This window comes from Quercus robur, chromosome 1 (assembly GCF_932294415.1).
Source record: "Quercus robur chromosome 1, dhQueRobu3.1, whole genome shotgun sequence".
NCBI lineage: Eukaryota > Viridiplantae > Streptophyta > Magnoliopsida > Fagales > Fagaceae > Quercus > Quercus robur.
In genome coordinates this window covers 35,175,075-35,195,797 of record NC_065534.1, presented here as the reverse complement: position 1 = coordinate 35,195,797, position 20,723 = coordinate 35,175,075, and the positions used below count along the sequence as shown (strand labels likewise).

Here is a 20,723-nt window from a genome sequence, read left to right as displayed (position 1 = left end):
TTCTAATACTACCAAACACTGAAAAACGGAAAACTATATTTACACAAAATTTCCATCAAAATAAAAGGAGAAAGGAGCGTAAGTTGATATTTTAAGGGCTGAGTGTGTTCAACTCACTCTGCCAAACAAGCTCTCGACTATTAATTCGTTACAAATTTGCCTTTGATTTACCGAAATTAAACTTTCTGGATCAGGATCCTTTTTGAGCTAATGTTAAAAGTTAAGGTAAATTACACTAACCTACCCTAAGGATAATGTCAAACACATCCAAAGTTTCATAAAAATAGCCAATTTGGTCCTTGAAGACATACGGCGTGTAACACCATATGTTTCAAACCCAAAGGTTTTTATATATATATATATATATTCTCCGTTCTTTCTTCTTATCCTCACAGAGTCACAGTCAACACCTCACCTCCACACACTTGCCTTCTTTCTATCTCTTGTTTCTTTTCTTTTTCCACTATTTCTCACTTGATTCTCTCTCTTTGTATTTTCTTTTCCTTTGCCAGGCCAAAATCTTACCCTTTTCATTTTCCCCATCTCTTCTTCTCTCATGTCTCTATTTTGCTGATGGAAATCCTTCGATGGTGGCTGGTGGGTCAACCATTTTCGATGGGATAACTGGATAGTCTGGATTTGGGTTTTTTTTTTTTTTTTTTTGACAGAAACTAGATTTGGGTTTAATAGCAATATTGTGATGGAATTTTGGACCTTGGCTAGTGTGATTGGGTTAAGGTCATTCAGGTTTTCATGAGTTTCTTTGGTTGTGTTTGGTTTATGTAAAATATTTTCCGAAAATGCTATTTTCGGGAAAGGAAAATATTTTCAAGTGTTTGGTTGCATTCCAAAAAATGCTTTGGAAAATATTTTCTAGTGTTTGGTTGTGTAGCTGAAAATAATATAGAAAACACATTTTCTTCTTGTTCCTCATATTTTCTCACATTTTCTCAGCTTCCAAACAAATATATAATACCATTTCTCAATAGATAAACACAGAAACAAAACCCAACCAAAAAAAATTCATCAAATCCGGTCAAATTCATCAAAACCCAACCATTTCTCAATTGCGATCTTAGTACGTTCGGTGCCGTCTCGGTGTGATCCTGGGGTGCAATCTCGGCAAAGTCGAAGGGTGCTATCTGGGTGTGATTCGAAGTCGAAGTCGAAGGGTGCGAAGTCGAAGGGCTCTGGGTTCGCCGGCGAAGTCGAAGGGTGCGATCTGGGTGCGATTCGAAGTCGAAGTCGAAGGGCTCTGGGCTCTGGGTTCGATCTCTCTCTGGGTGCGATCTCTCTGGCCGAAGCTTGGCTGGCCGGAGGGGGGTGCTCTCTCCCTCACTCTTCTTCCTCTCTCTCTCTCTCTCTCTCTCTCTCTCTCTCTCTCTCTCTCTGCGCACGGGCGCGATCTCACTCTCACTCAGCTCTCTCTCTATTTTCCGGAAAATGATATTTGAAGGTAAAATAAAAACGGAAATCATTTTACACCCCAACACACGGTCAACTGAAAAGCATTTCTGGAAAATTTATTTTCCATGCGCAACCAAACACCCGCATTTACGGAAAAGCATTTCCAGAAGTGATTTTCACCCAAAACAAACACAGCCTTTGTGAAAGAGATGAATATGTTCCTTTTGGTTTTCTCGACAACCAGACACTGAGGAAAGGAGTCTAAAGAGCATATGAGACCATGGGTTGTCCTGTTGATATTTTGGCTACTAAATTAGGAATGAAGAAGATTTATGGGTTGTACTTTTGATTTTCTTGGCTGCCAAACACAGAATGGGGAAGATCCATGTGACTTTTTCTTTGGGTTTTCTTGCTACCAAACACAAAATTATTGATAGTTTTATTTTAAGAAAAAATCTAAGAAAATCATTGTTGTGGCGTTGATGAAACATGAAATGGTGTGGTGTTAATGTCCCACTTGCTTGCTGTCATGGTAGTCTTACTTTAGAAATCCCAAGTGGCTTTGCACTGGGAGAGAGTGCACAAACAGCCTTACACGCCGTTAATGTTTAAAGTTTAAAGGACCAAATTGGACATTTTAAAGAAGTTTTGGATGTTTTTGGCATCATCCCAAACCTCAGAATAGTTTATTGTATTTTACCCTAAAAGTTGATTAACTAAATAAATAAATAAAAAGAAAGAAAGAGATCTTGATCCTGATAGTTCATCCTCTAATAAGAAAAATGTAATTAACGTTTCCTTGTAACAGAATTTTATCAAACATGATTTCTTCTACATTACTCTATGGAGCATAGACCGCATAGTTGTAAACCCAGATCAATTGACCCACGTCAATGATTTACTAAAATTAAACTTTCGGGATCAGGATCAGGATTCCTTTTGAGAATATGTTAGAAGTTTATTAACTTTTTCCTTCTTGTAAACGGAAGTTCTTCAAGCATGATTTATTCTACATTACTGTATGGGGGCACAGTACTAAAAGAGTAAAAGAAATGGCCTACCCAGATCAAGTAATCCAGGTTAATCAAATCCCGCAAGGACATCACGTTAAACCATGAAATTATTTAATCAAATTAAAGAGATATATTTCAAGCCAGTGAAAATTAGGTCTGAATTAGATGGCATGACAAAGCAAAACACAGCTAAGGAGAGGGCATATTGAGAGCAATTACTCATTCAGTTATCCCCTCAAATGAGAGTCCCCTGTATTCCCCAGGCCTCTCCAGTAGAATGTAGCTCAAAATTCAACTTGATAGCAAAACCAAAATTACAAAAATCCTATGGGCTCAGGGGATAGTTAAACACTTAAATCACAGGTGTGTAATTGAGAATGAGAGAGAGATGCAAACATACTGACTAATAATTTAAATTATTTAAAAATGATGGAAACACGATTTCGTTCATTTGTCATGTCCAACAAAACAAAGCAATATAAACCATCCCAACTTTCATGAACCAACAACTGCCTAAAATAAAACTGGGGCTTCCAAGCAAATCCAAAACAAAAGAGTAAAGGCAAGCAGGGATTGGCACCATCCTTTACGTCCCATGCTTTCCAAAGTACTTAAGCTTCAGCAAATCTGCAAACCAAGGTGAATAAATTTAGTCTCACAACTTCTAGAATGAAAACAAAATTATCGAGCATCCCACAAATCATTAAAATCCGAACTTTACCCTAGCTCAGAGAGCTTCAAGTGAGCTTCGGCATAATCAGCAAAGAAGGCATCTTCATCCTAAGAGTTAAAATAAGATCAACGGCAATCAGAAAACTACAAATTAATCCATCATTAGCGAAATCTCATTGACAACTAAGAGACACAGAAATTACATACCGCAGCATATTTTTCAACAAGGGGGCGGAAGACTGGGTCAGCGAGAAGTGCCTTGTCAGAAGGCAACTGCAGAAGACCTTCCTTCTCACCACTCAAGAGCTCCCTATCAAGTTCAAGAACATATTTTAGCATTGTGAAGCACATAATAAAGAACAAACACAATGCAAATAAATTAGACCATGAAAGTCAGACCAGGACAGGAAACTCACTTAAAGTATGAGTTGTCAAAGATGAGAGGGTTAGCAGTCCATGGTCCCTCAAAGCCAGAACGCTCCTTGTGGCACCTTCCCTACAAAAACAAATTCACATAAATCAATAACATTGATAACAAAGCCCCAAAAGAAAGCATTTTGATTTCATCATAACCGATAATTCCAAAGAGTTAGCAAGCAATCCCCAAGGAATCATATACTAACCAAAGTGTGTCCACCAGAAAGAGCAACAATGTCCTGGTCACTAAGGCCCATTTGTTGGCCAAACACAACCCTCAAATGGTCAGAACCTGCATCATCAATTAAATTAAAGTAAAAAAATAAAGCATTCTATAAATTAATTTCAAAGCACATGCCATTTTGATTTGGGAATATCGACTGGTACAAGAATACTAACCCTTTGTAGCATCGGGAAGACGACCCTCAGGAGGTGGCTGAGGCTTGTCCTGAGAATACAAAACAACACCAAACATATCAGTGACTGATGATGATGATGGTGATCAATACAAACAACAAACCCATGGCTCCCACAAATGACAACATTGCAATTAAATGACAAATAACAAAAGCATCTACTTTCACATATTCTTTTCCGAGGAGTAAAGAGAAAATGACATCAGAAAATTCAATAATTTTAAAAAGCAAAGCCGACCAAATCAAATAAATTAAGCACAAATCTCCTCACAAACAAACAAACAAACAAACACGTGACATCAAGAAAGTCAAGACCAAAAGTCGGGATGATCGTGTGCGTTTGGTACACACTATTATTTTTCAATAAACGAAACCAATGAAGTCAAAAGTAACAAACAGAACAACGAAACTATAGCAAGAGTAAGGCCATATATTCCTAAAAGCAAACCAGAAATTATGCAACACACAAACATTATAGAAATTGAAAAACCAAATTCCAAATAGCCAACACTGACCTCGCGTCCTGGGTGAAAGGGGACCTCGGGCCCACCAGTGATTTCAACAGCAACAACCCCAGCCAGCTAAATTTTTTATAAAAAAAATAATTAATTAATTAATTAATTAAAATCCAATTAAGATTAATTAAAAATCTAAAAATTTAAATTATATAAAATAAAAATAAGAGTACCTGGTAGAAATCGGCGTAAGAGAGAGTGGGGAATTGCTCCTTGATGGGCTCCAAGAGCCTGACGGCGATGTCGAGGCCATTGTTGGCTCCGTGGCTGAGCTCAGCTGCCTGTTTCATGGTTCCGAATGGACCTCCGGTCTTTGTCTTCTGGTCAAAGGTACCAGCTGAGTGCCACCTGTACAACCCCAATCACATCATACACCGTTAATACCAACAACAAATCCTCACCGTTGAAACTGAGTGATTGATAGTGAGCTAGAGAGGGAGAGAGAGAGAGAGATCGTACGCGATGCGGAGCATGAGAGGAGCGCAGTGCTTCTCAGCAATGAGTCCCCTGAGCTTCCTCTTCGCCTTCTCGACGGTCTTCTGGTACTCAGCGCTCACGGATGGGTACTGCTTCGTCATTTTTCAACGATTCTACAAACCAAACAACCAAATCAGAAACCCAAAAAATACATCCAAAGATCTTCGATTCAAAAATGCAGACGATCAAAGAAACACAAACACGCACAAATAGAACACAAAATAGCTTGATCCTTGATCGATGAAGATCAGTAACGAACCTTGGGAAACAGAGAAGCCGATTCGAGAAGTGAGAGAATTCAAACCCTAAAGAGAGAGAGAGAGAGAGAGTGTGTGGCACGAGTCGAACACAGGCCTGGGAGAATGAAGTTATAAAGGTGAAGCTAAAAGGCTTGTAGAAAAGAAAGTTCTAGTTGTTTTTTTTAAGGCCGTTGGATTAAGACGATCCTGTGGATAGTATTGGTTTTGGATTTAAACGGCTGTGATTAGCTTGGACAGCCAAAAATGTACGGCCAAGCTTTTGGGGTTGGTGTAAGATTAAAATAGAAAAGATATATATATATATAAAAATAAGAGAGATGAAAATGGGTTTAAAATAAAGGTCAAGAGGGTTATTAAGGAAACATAATATAAACTGAACAAATCGATTTGACTTGTTGGGGTAATTGACAAAAAAAATGATGAGATTGTCCACCGGGAAAAAGGAGAATTGGAAACTTTGGAGGTGGAGTGTTCTTAAATGACTACAATACCCCACTTATTTTTCTCAAATAAGGATTTGCTAATAAATAAGTTGCACTAACTAAAACGAGATTTTTATTTTTATCAAAAATAAAAATTTACTAAAACCAGATTTACAACTAATATCTACCTGTTGGTTTTGACTTTTGATAAGCTTGTAATTTGTTAGTCAAACCTTATAAAAAGGGATTTGGTATCAAATAATACCATATTAGCGATAACTAAATTTAAAAAATGTGAGATATGTCAACAAAAAATAATTGACCAACTAACAATTGAAAGACATGTATTAATGAGTAGTTATTTTTGTACACATGTCTCTCGTTTATTAAATTTTGATACGGATGACCTAGTATCATTTGATACAAAATACTTTTTTCTAAACCTTGGCCATTAATCTGATAAAAAATGAATTTTATTTTAAATAACTTAAAATAATTTTTTTTAAGAACCAAAAAATATAAGTATAATATAATTTAAAATTTTATTTTAACAATTTAACAAGAAATTTTTTTTATTGAGAATAATTTAGCAAGAAATTTGATTCAAGGGAAAAATAATTAACCATACAATTTATATGGACGTGTCAACCCAAGAATGTTCTTCTTTATGTTACTTCATTTTGATTTTCCTTCAAAAAAAAAACACTTTTCCACATAAATGCCTTTAATGAATTAATAGAAGAATTTGATTAAGAGCAAAAAAGAAAAAAAATTATATAAATTTTTATAATTAGGAAATTACATAAATTAAGAAACACTAAGAAGAAATCATATATAGTATAAAATCCACCAATCTATCAAAATTAACAAAACTAATAAATATAGTAAGTGGAGCAAAAAACAAAACAAAATCTAAAGTTTGTGATACCCCCGATATGACTAAAGCATCAACACACTTATTTGTTTTCTCAAACATATGCTTGACTTCTATATGATGGATCATCCACAATTGAACTTAAACCTAATTAACAAAATGTACAATAACCAATTCAACTCGAGATTGTATGATTAATCCCGTCTAAGAATGGAAGACAAGACTTTTCATTTGTTCGTTAACAATAGGCATAAAAGCTTCTTCTTTGAATACGAGAGCGATTTGTTGAAGCAATACTAGTTTTAGTGGAAATAATATTGCCTATGTGAAATTATATATCGATACAAAAAAAAAATGTTCATTATAACTAATATTTAAGGTTGATTAAAAACTTAATCAAGAAATTTATTCAAATTTTTTTTTTATTGATAATAATTGAGTCTAAACAATCCAATTTAAATTCAAATCCTTTGGCTTGATTCAATAAGTTCACAATTTAGTGTAGATTAAGTGATTAAAAAAAATAATAAAATGGTAAGAACCTTGACAAACTTTGTAGAGGTGTTTCTAAAAAAATATTTTAGAGTTTGTAGTTTATTGTTTTTCTTTTAGATTAAATATCTTAATCCATTTGAATGTGTCAACTAATTGTTAGCTAATAACAACCTTTCATTGTTTAGATGACTAGTTTTATCTCATTTATTCTTAATTCACTAATATTATCTTCTACTTTTTTATAAGACTACTAAGTATTTAACATACACACACGAGTAGAAGGGAAAATATCTTAAAAATACTTACAGTAATTTATATTTAAAAATGTCTCACTGACATTATCTAGTTTTTTTTATAAATGAGAATTTGGGTTCGAAGTCTCTCCCCACTATTTAATGGTTAAATAGATGTTAATAATGAGTTTTTTTCTTTTCTTTTAGATGTTTAGTTTATTTGTTTGTGTAGAATTCTTAAGATCTGTACTTTTAAGAAATAAAGGGGGGAAAAAAGAAGAACTTTTTTACTTATAAAAATTTAAAAAGAAATTAAGATGACAAAAGGAGAGATTTTTTCTTCTTTCTTTTTTTTTTTTCTTTTTTAAGAACATATAAAGAGATAAAAAGAGCTATAATAATATTCCATTATTCTAAGGAGGGCAAAGACAGCATGATAATTCTACTAAAAATAACAAGACAGCATTGACGGAAGACGGAGCACATTTTAGGAGGCCGAAAAAAGCGTTTCACATAAATAAAAGTTCACTGTAAGGTTACTTTTGTCATTTAACTCTTCAAACGGATTAGGAACTTTCCAAGCGTGAAAAAAATCTTTTATCACCGAGTGTGAACGCGTTTCAAGTTCAGAAGATTCGGTTCGAGCAATGATCAAGTCACCCGTGGAAGTCTACCACTTTTGTCACCCCCACTAATTTGATTGGGCCACATACATTACATAGAAACCTTTCATGCTTGCACGTGCGATATTTTTCCCACTTTTTTGTTCTATAATCACGGCCAAGTTTTGATATCATTGGGTAGTGACTGAGTAGATGGCCACGTGAATATGAACACAACTGTGACGGATTTGAGGGTGAGAAATTTCCTGGGCGTAACCGCCACGTTGACATAGTTCGCGAAGCACTTTATTACGTCCCGCTCTGAACGTTGATTGATTGAATTTTTCTTTCTTTCTTTTTTTTTTGTTTTTTTGTTTTTTTGTTTTGAGGAGATGACCCACAATGGAATAATAAAACAATGAGAAACGTTGATTGATTGAATTTTCCTTCTTCTTTTTTTTTATTTTTTTATTTTTGAGGAGAAGACACAATGGAATAATAAAATAACGAGAAAGTTTCTCTCTATACATATCAAACTATTTTTATATCTTTTTATTTGATGTAAATTTTAACAAATTTATTTTAAATTATAAAATTAAAAAAAAAATCAATGATTAATAATTATGTCATCAATTTTTTTCTTTTTTTTAAAAAAATTATATCACCAATCAAATGTTTAAATTTCAAGATTTTGAAATTTTAAATTATATATAAAAAAATATATGAATTAAATAATAATTAATATTGGATTTGAATGAAATTTGACATACATATTAAAAATATAAAGAATATACATCTTAACAATTAAATTTTCAAAAATATAATTATGTTAATTTATTTTTGTTGCAGTTTGAAATGTTTCCATTAAACAACAAATTCCGACATACATAAAGAGAAATAAAATAATTTATTGTTCATTAATTTAGAGAAATTTTATTTTATTATGTATGTCTTCAATGATAGTTCCTATCAAAAAAAAAAAAAAAATTGTCTTCAATGATAGTTTGTAGTAGTACGAAAGTGGCAGATGGGGGCACAACCGCACAATTGCATTTTTGTAATATGGAAAGGAATATACCAAAGTGTCACGACTCACGAGAAGGATTGTGCACCTTGTGGTCACCACTGGCACTGAGAAAATACACCTCACCATATGTTTCTCTCCTCTCAGATATGGTCCTATCAGCTTGTGAGATGGAAAAAACATACATCCATAACAAGATATACTTTCTCAATCACCATCAGAATTTAGAAGAGATTACAGCCCACGACAACTTTACTCTATTTTGATTTTAAAAAACAATAAATGTTGGTAGTACTCAGTAGTATCGCATAATTTCACACATATTTTGTCACAACTATTTTTTGTGGTAAATTATAATCATAGTTCTCAAAATCGGATTGTATCGGGAGGTCGGATCGTAAAAACCGAGAACTGGGATGAAAACCGATTTTTTAAGCATAAAGAACTAGGCATATGTGGCAATTCCATGAACCCCTAAAATTGGGGTTGGACCATACGAACCGGTGGCAAGAACCGTGCGGTCCAACCCCTTAGCAAATTTTTTTTTTTAAAATAAAAACAACTTAACACAATTTTATTCTACTTAATTAAATTATCCATCTCCTAGAAGGAATAAAAAAATTATAATTAAAATCCTTCAAAGATATTCAACTTTACTTCAAAAATTAATCATAAATTTTAATATTTTCATAGTTATTATTTTATTTTATTAATTTTCTTATTTAATTATTAAATATATGCTCGAAAATCATTAAATTTCCCTCACATATATAGATATATTAGTCAATTTTGCGAGTTTTATAAATTTAATATCTATATTTAGGCTTTAATTAATTATGACGTCATCACAGTTCGAACCCGGTTCGACCTCAAAAACCTTGAACATCTCCCTTTTACAGTTCAATGAACAATCCGAGTCTGAAAACCTTGATTATAATTGGTTATATATTATTATAACATTGACCTATCATTTTTTTTCTCAACCACTCAATTTACCGCGTAAAACAATTATAGCAAAATATACACTACTAGTATTATTGTTTTAAAAAATAGAATTTTACTCCACGGTGGTGGGTTCTACCTAGCATTTTTTTTGTCTTTAGCAAACAAGGAGATGAATGAAGGTAGGGTAGAGATTCATTTCATAATTATCATCACCAATTTTGTAAAGATTATATAATAAAATTTGAAATTATTTTTAAATTTAATTGGTGGAATTTATTATTATATACAAAAAATAAAGAAGTATCATTTCGATGTATTTCCAAACTGCTCAATAATTACTCATCCAAACACATGGATGGTATATGCAAAATTATACGTTCTTTATTGGACATGCGCAAAAGGATATTCACATATCCTAAGCAAAATAAGCTAATAAAAATACTATAATATAAATACAAATGAATGGTGTGTTATGCAATGTACACGTTCCTTCTTTGACATGTACAATAAAAATTGATTCACATGTTGTGTCTGTTTAGTATGATTAATTTTGCCAACTTATTTTATTATTCAGTTTATTTTTACCACTATTTATAATTATGGGTCCCAATATACTTTTGGTATTATTCATGGGTCTTATTATATTATTTCAGCTAACTTTTACATTTATTTATGGTACTTTCAGCAAAAAGTTTTCAATTTCAGCAAAATAAACAAATCTCAAATAGACCCATCATGTAATCAGGCAAGTGAAGAAAAAAAATAGTTGATTTTAATTGGTTTTTTATTATTTTTAGTTTACATTCAGTTTGTTTTGATATTAACTTCTTCTTCTTTTCAAATGAATCATTTTTCAAAAAGTATTTTTTTTAAAAAATTATCTCATTTTCCTATGTTTGGTTGTTTTCAATAGTTTCCATATTACCTTTTAACTTTCTTTATTTAGTGTGACATGAGATAAAGTTGTTTTCCATAAAATTTTAGCAACAAATGGTTTTTAAAAAATAAGTTATACTTCTAATAGAATTGTTCGTTTATCAATGATAATTTTCATTTGACATAATTTTTCCCCTTCTATCAAACGCGGGGAAACACATAAAATTATCTGTAGGGTCTCGATTTACAGTCCAAGCCCAAAACGTATGGGATGTTGGCCCAATGAGCCTAGTACAATAAATTTGTAGAGAATAGGTTGAAGAACTAGGCCCTAATGAATTGAATAACGGATAGACTTAATTTGAATGACTTTCAAACACAAATAAGAGATTTAATCTTAATATATTTTCAATCCGAGGAGGTCCCCCTTGTGTAAATTAATCACAAATGGATACAAAAATAATTTAGATTTTCTACAGTCTTTTTCTCTCTATTTTTTCCGATCCCCACCTCATGAAGAGCCTTTCACATTATATATCATCCTTTGGATCATCTTCATCCTATACTTTTTGATCATCCGGGCCCTTACTTGAGTACTTGTCTCTTACTTGAGTACCTGTCCCATCAAACACCCTCTTTGGTTTTTTATGAGTTGTTGTAGCTAAGGTAGCACTGTTCAGAAGTCTTCTCCACATAAATGCGACCAGAAAAGTAGTTGCACATAAATGCGACCAGAAAAGTAGCTGCAGTGCATTTAATGCAGTAGTGGCAACTTTCCCTTAAAAATTTTTTGGTTTCCTTCCTTTTCGTATGTTCATGAGGCATGTCCCTATTGTTGGAGTTTCTTGGAGGATCACTCTAATTGCTAAAGTACGTACTTTGAACTATATTCATCATATCCGAGGAGGAACTCCTCCTCGGATCATCCTACATTCGTTTCCTACTTATGAGACTTTAACTGAGAACCCCTAATAACTATTTGTTCCTCCTCAGACTTATCAATGTCCTCAGACAAAGCCCAAAGCCCAAAGCCCAATATATGATCTTGGGCCCTCACCCCTATATTATCTTTACAAAAGGTTTTTCATAGAAATATTTTTTCTAATGCTACTAAACACAATGCTGTTTGTTTCAATAAAACTATATTTCCTATGTTTGGTTGTTTTCAATAGTTTTCATATTACCTCTTAATTTCTTTTATTTAGCATGATCATGGCATAAGATAAAGTTGTTTTCCAAAAAAAATTTGTGAAAAATAATCTCTAAAAAATAATTTATACTTTTAATAGAATTTTTTGTTGATTAATGATAGTTTTCATATGACATAATTTTTCCTATGCTATCAAATACAAGGAAATGCATAAATGATAAAACTATCTTTACAAAATGTTTTTTATAGGAATATTTTTTTTCTTATGCTACCAAATACAATTTTGTTTGTTTTGATATTAACATTTTATAAAAAAATAAATCATTTTCTAGAAACTATCTCATTTACCTGTTGTGGGGACTAGAAGAATCCCCGTCCAGGCCTTAGGCCCAATAATGGATTGGGCCACGAGAGTGAACTGGGCCAAGCCTATATGTTTGAGAGAAGTCCCAAAAGACAACAGGTTGTGAGAAAGAGGAAGCCGAACCATCCTCCACACCCAAGAAAGGAGAATACCATGGGAAAATGATTCTCGTGGAGAAAGAGAGGGACAAACCTTACTTGAGGCGAGGTGTATGGATGATCCACATGTAACTTCTAGACGATACCCAGGACCGCGAAAAACTTCCGGAACATGCAAGAAGGTCGAAGAACTATGCTTCCGCATTAATGATGGGGTTCTTACTTAACCTCTACCACATTAAATACAAGTAAGACAACCTGAACAGTACAAACAACCCCCAAAGTCAGTGTTCCAGGATAAGGGTGGGGAGAAAATCGATAAAGTTAAGGAAAATATTCTTGAGACTCTGGTAGGCAACAAGACAGTTGTAGTGATAAGAGCAAGGATTAAAGCTATAAAAGAGGGAGGAGAGGCAAAAGACAAGGGATCCAAAAGAGGGGGGAAGGGAACATTTAGAAGAAAAAATAGTCAAAGAAAATGAGTAAGGGTAACACTGTAGGAACATGAGAGTTATCTATTGTAATATCTATGTTGAAATTGTAATATATGAGGACAAAGAAATCAATTACTTGAGTTTCCTATTGTGTAGTTTTTATCCCTTCTTGTTTACTTACATGTTGGTTATTTGAATAATTGTAGTGAGAATCCGTAAAGAACTCCACGGGGGCCAATTTTTGCATCCCCACACTTATATTTGGTAGCGACCTTGAAATGAATTGAAAAATCACAGTAGGTTGTCTATAGTAGCGATTTAAAAAGCACTAGCATTAAACTGCCTTAATAAATTAACCTATAGGGGCAGCTTCTAAAAGCGCTGCTGTAACTCTCTTACTGTGGCAGTTTTCAAAATCGTTAGGGAAAAAATGCTGGTGTAGAACAAGTTTTTTGTAGTGTAACTTTCCCTTATTTTTTAGTTTTGAATGAGATAAAGTTGTTGTGGGTCCTCCATTTTGGACCTCAACAATTGTTTTTTTTACTTAGTTTATTGTAAGACAGAATTTATGGAAAACAACTCTATCTCATACGAAACTAAATAAGAAAAATTAAGAGATAATTTTTCTTTAACCTATTTTTTTATACTAACAAACACTCAAAAAAAAATAGATATATATATATATATATATATATGGAAAATTATCTTCACATAAGGGTTTTTATTAAAACAAATGGAGTTGGTTCAAAATGGAATCCAATATAGTCTTAAAAACTAGTTTTAAGTGACTTTAATTCTTTCAAATAGACATTTTCCCAAAATCAAGTTTAACTTTTTTGATGTTTTCACATTCATATTCCCATCAAAATCTAGTTTTAAATTTACTTGATATGCATCTTATGTCTTAACTAAAATTAATTTTGATCTGATTCGAGACAAACTTGATATAAACAAAACTTAATTAGTTTAAAAATTGAACTGGTTCTGCTTTCGCTTCAGTTTGTATGAAAGTTGAATTAGATATGTGATTTGCCAAATATTCCTATAGACTCCACAGATATGTGACAGTAGTCAGTAAAGTTGTAGGTACCCATTACGCAAAGTCACAAATAAATACCAAGTACCAACTCGTGTTGGGATATAAAAAATAACTCTTGCGTTTATACCTGTGGTCAATTGATAAGAATATGTTTAAGGAGACCATTATTTATATCGTATTTGTAGCGTCAACCTATCTTTATCATTATCATTTTTTTTTTTTTTTTTTTTGATAGGTATCATTATCATTTTTGTAGTGTTGCCCCTTCATCCTTAATTCCTTATGTAATGACACCTGAAAGGAGAATCACTTTTTCCTATTGAAGTGTACAATTTAGACCATCTCGTTATATAGGTTGGCGAAATAGTGGACCAGACCAGATTCGATCCACATGAAGAACTAAAGAGTTATTTTTTCTTAATTATACTAAAAAAAAAAAAAAAAAATCCTTATTGGTTTAAATTAGTTATATACATATACCCATATATTTAGCCTCTTCACGTAGGCGTTGCGTCACTTGCGTGTGCCCAAAGGCCCTTTTTTTTTTTTAATGACAAAACTAACCATTCATCACAATTCTTGGTTGATACATTTTTCTTAACTCAATTGGTGTTTCCAAATGAAACAGTGGTATTTAAATCCCCTCTTCCGTTGTAATTATCAAATTATCAACAACAAAAAAAAGTCATTTATTTTGTGTGGTTGGTCTATTTATATTTTTGTGCTAGTGTGTGTGTGTTTGCATATATATATATATATATATATATATAAGAGTTTTAAATTAGTGTTAATGTGTTATTAAACTAAGCATTGGTTGGACAATAAATCAGGAGATTAGGCAAAGCTTTTTTTTTTTTTTTTGAAGTTCGATTTGTTGTGGTCCACTCGATCAAATCTATTTGATCTATTCAAACTTTAAATTACGACTGCCCCAAATGCTTTGTTTGGTATGGTTGGATAAAAACATGAGGATACAACATATAAGAAAGATGGAAAGAAAATAGTAATATTTTTCATTACAAGTTTTTTTTTTTAATAGATGTAATGGGTAGAGATAACAAAATTTTATCTTTATTTATTTTTATGGATAGGGACTACTAACAAGACATATGAATTGGCCCAATAAACTTTTTACATTAGGTTGAACTAAAATAGCCAAATTATTCTAACTCGTTACAAAATGGTCTATGTATGTTTCTCATCCTTCAAGGAATCAAGAGTCGACTTGAATGTTCGTTTGGAAGTACGAAGGGCTAATGATTCGAGAGTGATGGACTTTGATTCTTGTCAGGGACGTTTTTGTGACAAGGGTTGAAAATACGAAAACGGCCCAAATCCCCTAGAGTTCTTTAGAAGTGTTTATTTGTGGAAAATTAAGCCCAAAATTCACAATGTACAGAAAACAAAGGCTAATGGTGCTTTGACAAGAGAGAATCAAATTGCTAAATAACAAAAGTGCAGAAAAAACATAAAAACATAACAGATCTAAAACTTTGACCCACAATCACCGAGAAGAGGAAATTGAAAGAGGTTGTGAGGGAGAGAGGGAAGCTTCCCCTGTACCCATATTTCCACCCCCAAAGTTTAGAATTGTGAGAATGTTTCCTGGCTTAGTGGGTTTTGGCTCTCAAGTTTCATCTCTATGAGAAAAACGTGGTTCAACAGGTCTGAAACTTCGACTCACAGTAACCGAGAAGAAGAAATTGAGAAAGGTTGTGAGGAAGAGAGGGAAGGTTCTCTTGTACCTATATTTCCACCCTTAAGGTTCAAAATCGTGAGAATATTGACTGGCTAAATGGGCTTTTACTCTGAAGTTTCAGATATGTGGGTAGAGCGTGGTTAGTTTCTTTTTTGAGCTGAAGAGAGAGTTTTATATAGAGTTGGGGTGTTGCTAATGACTAGTTTTTGAGTAGTGGAACAGGTTTTTATCCCCCATGATACTAATTTGGTGTTTTGGCTTAGGTTGCTTTTGTTTAGGGAAGAGTTTAACATGCTTTTAGCATGATTTTGGAAATAAAGTGGCTAACTCCATTAGCTATTGTTTCCTTATAATTGTAGGCTTTTGATAGTTGTATTTGGTGGCTACAATAGGCTAGTTAATTAGTTTAGGGTCAGCTGTGTTTTGGTGTGAAAAATGGAGCTGGGCTGAAATTAGGAGCACAATCACCTAGAGCATAAAAGCTCTTTTGAGGTGGAAATTTTGGGTACAAGACCTCCTCCATGAGCCTGAGGTGCTACTAGTGTCCTTTGCCCACTTGATAGCACGCATGGGTTGGGCTCATGCAAAAGGTCCGAAAAGAACCACCTCATACCCTCTAAACCACACTTCCTCAATTTCTCCTGTATATTGCATGAGTTTGGGTCATGCTTAAAAGAATAAAAAATAATATAATACATGAATTTGACCCATAATGAGGTCGAGCTCGATTGAGTTGGGCTTATAGAGAATGTGTCGCAAAAATGGGTATCAACAATTCTCTCTCACACCCTATTTCTCTCTAATTTTTCACTCCTGGATGCAAAATCTTTTGTTAAGATTTTAGATAGGAATTTATAGGCGCTCTTGGTTTGTATCTCCAAAAGGGAGAAGGAAGGTCTCAATCAAATCTCGATTAGCTATTAGGACAAAGGGATGGGTTAGGGGCTAACTCTACCACCTTAATTGTTCCAAAGCAGTCATTTTGCATTTAATGTAGAGGTGATACTTGGTAAGAGCATTAACTGCAAATGTGACAATTGCCTTCTTCAGGAAGCTAACTAAATTAAGTTCGAGAAAGCATCTTAGGCGAGATACCCAAAGATATTCATTCTAAGAGGCAATTGAGTAAAAGTATCTCCTAGTACAATGACAATTTTTCCTCGATTGGATTACTGGTTTTGTTGAGCGATCCAAGAGTAAAATGTTCAGTGCAATAGCTTTTTGGTTGGCCAATTGTCCTCTCAACAACGTGAGAGTTCAAGTGATACCTTGTACTTTTTTGGGGGATGGAGCCTGATCATGAATACGCCCCGCTAGAAAAATGTAGGCCTTATGGCCAGGGACGGAATCAGGACTTGGAGTTTGGAAGGCAACTTTGCTACTGGCTACATGTAGTAGCTCTGGCCTCCGGCTCTACTATTTAACTGCTAATAAATTTTATTTACTTATTTGTGTGTTTTTGATGTGTGTGTTGCTTCTAGGTAAGGACAAAATTATTTCATTTAAAACTTTTTAAAGGATCGAGCTGTTTATTTTGGGTAAAATTAGTTGATTAAGCTTAATTGTTTTTAGCTTTACTAATGGTAAATTTGTTGTTGGCCTAATTTTTTTGGACTTGTATATTTTGTTTTAGATTTTAGATCTATAAATTTTTTTATGACCTTTAAAAGGAGGAAAATGCTAATGCTATAACATTTTTTTTTTTTAATAAATTGCTGATGTAGTGAATGGTTATTGATAAGTTAAAAGTGACGAGCCTAGATGCTAACCAATAAATGATGTAGAAAACTTTGTGCTCGTAGCATTACTTGTAAAAGAATTAATGATAATATTAAGAGGGACAAAGTGTAATTTTATAGAATAAAATTATTAAAATTAGTGCCTATGTAATATTAATATCTTTAAAAAAAAAAAAAAAAAACTAGGGGGGGCCATTGCCCCCCAAGGTCCAACTGTGCCTCCACTCCTGCTAGCGCTGTCCACGAGTCGGGCCGAGTCGGTTTTGGGTCCAACCTGGACTCAACCTGCCGGCGTCGGGTCGGCAGAGGAACCCGAAACCGACCGCTGGAAAAATCGGTCAAGTCGGTTTCGGGTGAGGGTGAGCGTCGGTTAGTTGCTGGAGTAAAAAAAAAAGGTTGCCGGAATCTGAAATATCGCTAGAATTTGGAAAATCATGCCAGAATCTGGAAAATCTTGCCAGGATCTGGAAAATCATGCTGGAATTTGGAAAATCTCTCCGGTATCTTCATTTTTTCTCACTGGAATCTAAAATTTTTCACTTAAAATTGCTGGAATTGGCCGGTTTTGGCTAAATCCCACTAGATCTAGCCGGATTTGGTCGAGATCTTGCCAAATTTGGTCGAGATCTTGCCGGATCTGGCTTGATTTTGCAGGATTTGGCCGGATTTTTTATATAACTCCGGTCGGGTTTGGGTTGCTATGGTTTTGGAGAAGCAAACCTGCCACTCAACCCGCCGGTGTTGGTTCTTGAGAACGGAAACCCGCCGCCGACTGACTAGACCTTCGGTTCGGATCGGCGTCGGGCGGTTTGGCCGGGTTGTCGGGCTCCGATCGAGTCTAGACAGCCCTAGCTCCTGCTTATGGCCCTTCTCTAATAGGCCTTCCTATGAGAGAGGATGGATATGGGCTGACCCTCTTTAATAGGCATTAAAGGTGTTTATTAGGACGGATAAAAAAAAAAAGAGGAAATAAAGAAAATTTTATAATATCTATTGTATTTTTATATTAAATTGTCACTCCCTTTTATGTTATACTCTACAAAAGAAAATATTAATCTATCTTTTTTTTTCTTCATTTCTATCCTCCCACTTTTTTATCATACCAAACATATTATATTTTGAGTAACTTAGATTTTATAGAGGGTCGTAATGTCATGCCAAGTTCACTTTTATACAGTTATGCTACTAAAGTTTTCGTTCCTTTAAAAATGAAAGTATTAAGAATTGAATTTTGAACCCAAATTTACTAGGTAAAGAACTTATATAGCAATGCATATGGTAATTTCAAATCTATAACATGTATAACATGAAAAGTTTTTTGATAATTCAGTTATTACAACAAGTGGAGGAGGGGGATTTTTTTTTTTTTGTTTATATGTACATTGATCCTTCCACTTTTCTATTCTACTAAACTAGATTTTTTTCTCATGTTGCCACGTAAAATTTTGTAAATTTACTGTTTTTTTTTCACACCATCATTCTTATACATCTTTTTTTAATTTAAAGTTACAAATAGCCAAAAACTATATTAGTTTAATCTTACTAAAAATTGTTCTTTTATACAAAGCAACCCAATATTAAACGCATTATTGTCTACAGATTCTCAAAAAGAAAATTCTTTAATAGCATTTTTATTTATTACTACTTATATATATCGCCATTTCAAAATGTTGTGTCCAAAATTTCTATACCCTACTATACGAATTAACGATTAGTTTCTTTTAATTTCTTTCTAAAAAAAAAAAAAAAAAATTGGGAACTTCTTAAACAAAGTTGTATATTACATGTATAAAAAAAAATCTTTATATGTTAAGAGAAACTATAAATAAACATATACACAAATGTATACACATAAAATCGATCAAATATACACATTTTTTATCATGAACACTTTTGGTTATTTTATTTTGATAGATTTTTTAAAAAGTAACCCAAAAAAGAAGGTTAAACATTTAATTATCTTTCTTTTTGTACCATTCATAAAATAAATTATGTTCAATGTTGATGGTGATCCATAACAAATATAATCCGTCCATAAGGTTCATCCAAGCCCAACCACGTCAAAGACAACCTTCAGAAGGGAGAAAAGAGAAAGAACACCACAAATGTAAAAGGAAGCCATCCAAATGGATACCAATCATCCATAGAGATATAGGTCGTCCACATCACTAGAGGGTGTGGACGATCAACAACCACTTAGTAAAATTCTAAGTATTTTCCACTAATCACAATTGATTAGATTGCGATCTCTCATCTCAAAACGCGGGGTGAATTCCTCGAAATTCGCTCCACTCTCCCCCACTAAGTTCACACATCCTTCTTGATGTTAGTGATACCTAACAAGTAGACCCACTCTGAACTCTCTATAAAAAGGACCCAATCTCACTAGCCTAAGGTACGTTTTTACCATTCATCCACTCATTAAGCTTGAGTCCTAGAGAAAAAACTAACTTAACCATTGGAGGGTTTTTAGCCAGTTCATCCCGATCACCTTTGATAGTCTCTTTTCTTCTTTTCAAGTCATCCATCCGCCGTTGAAGTCCGGAGCATACAACCTACTGATTTCATACATCATCAAATGTTATATTAGAAACAATATTTAAATTATCCTATCAAATACCAATTGATTGAACCAACGACAAAGAGGTAATGATCTAAATTTTAAACATTGGCTAGACACCCATTTTTATTCTGTGTGTGTGTGTATATATATATATTGGAGAAATGAAGGTATTTAAAGCTCTTTGAGCACTTGAATATTTCCTCGAGTATGAGTAATCCTCCTACCTCACGAAAAAAGTATATTTTGTATCAAATGATACTATATCATCCATATCAAAATCGAATAAACAAGAGATATATGTGCAAAAATAACAACCCACTAACACATGTCTTTCATTTATTAGTAAGGTAGTTATTTTTTACAAACATGTCTCACACTTATTGAATTTTGATACTGCTGACTTGGTATCATTTGATACCAAATATCTTCTCCTATCCTCATACATACTAAGTTATTACAAAAAGAAATCCATTAGAGTATGAATTGTTAAAATTACTTTAAGGATAACGATTAAAATTGCCATTTCACATGCTTGATGGTCAAAGAATCATTTTTGACCAACAGAGAATGAATATCCACATCAATAAGATCTTCATACATACTAAGTTATTACAAAAAGAAATCCATTAGAGTATGAATTGTTAAAATTACTTTAAGGATAACAATTAAAATTGCCATTTCACATGCTTGATGGTCAAAGAATCATTTTTGACCAACAGAGAATGAATATCCACATCAATAAGTGATTCGAATCTCAACCAAGCACATTAGGATTTTGAGATCAGACCACAAGATTAAAAGATCCTGCAAAACTAAAGTTTCAGCAACAAAGTATTTTTAAAATGGAATTGAATAAGCACAATAATGAGTAATTAATTGAGATTAGTTTTTAGAGGAATTAATTATCATAATAACATGTTAAAATCTTGTTGGTTCTAACATAAAAGAATGACAGACATCAATGCATGCAATAAAACCTAATAGATAAT

General features: G+C 33.3%; 1 protein-coding gene across 2 annotated transcripts; it reads right to left on the bottom strand.

Moving 5' to 3' along the window:
- Positions 1–2,805: 2,805 nt before the first annotated feature.
- Positions 2,806–5,347, bottom strand: LOC126733006 (L-ascorbate peroxidase, cytosolic-like). Of its 2 annotated transcripts, none has more exons than XM_050436118.1 (10): positions 5,177–5,347; positions 4,900–5,030; positions 4,614–4,788; positions 4,441–4,506; positions 3,909–3,957; positions 3,716–3,801; positions 3,509–3,588; positions 3,300–3,402; positions 3,142–3,200; positions 2,806–3,047 (listed from the first exon to the last, which is right to left on the bottom strand). In XM_050436118.1, exons 2-10 carry the CDS (start codon positions 5,016–5,018, stop codon positions 3,032–3,034), a joined length of 753 nt encoding a protein of 250 aa, XP_050292075.1. In that variant the 5' UTR covers positions 5,019–5,030; positions 5,177–5,347; the 3' UTR covers positions 2,806–3,031. The 2 variants fall into 2 exon arrangements, with proteins under 2 accessions (XP_050292075.1, XP_050292076.1); XM_050436119.1 differs by having other exon boundaries at positions 5,125–5,234.
- Positions 5,348–20,723: the final 15,376 nt, after the last annotated feature.

Coding starts and splice junctions, on each gene's coding strand:
- LOC126733006 (XM_050436118.1), bottom strand. CDS start 5,018: ATGACGAAGCAGTACCCATCCGTGAGCGCTGAGTACCAGAAGACCGTC. Junction 4,789..4,899: donor CCTCTCATGCTCCGCATCGC/GTACGATCTCTC, acceptor GGGGTTGTACAG/GTGGCACTCAGCTGGTACCT. Junction 3,802..3,908: donor TCTTCCCGATGCTACAAAGG/GTTAGTATTCTT, acceptor TTGATGATGCAG/GTTCTGACCATTTGAGGGTT.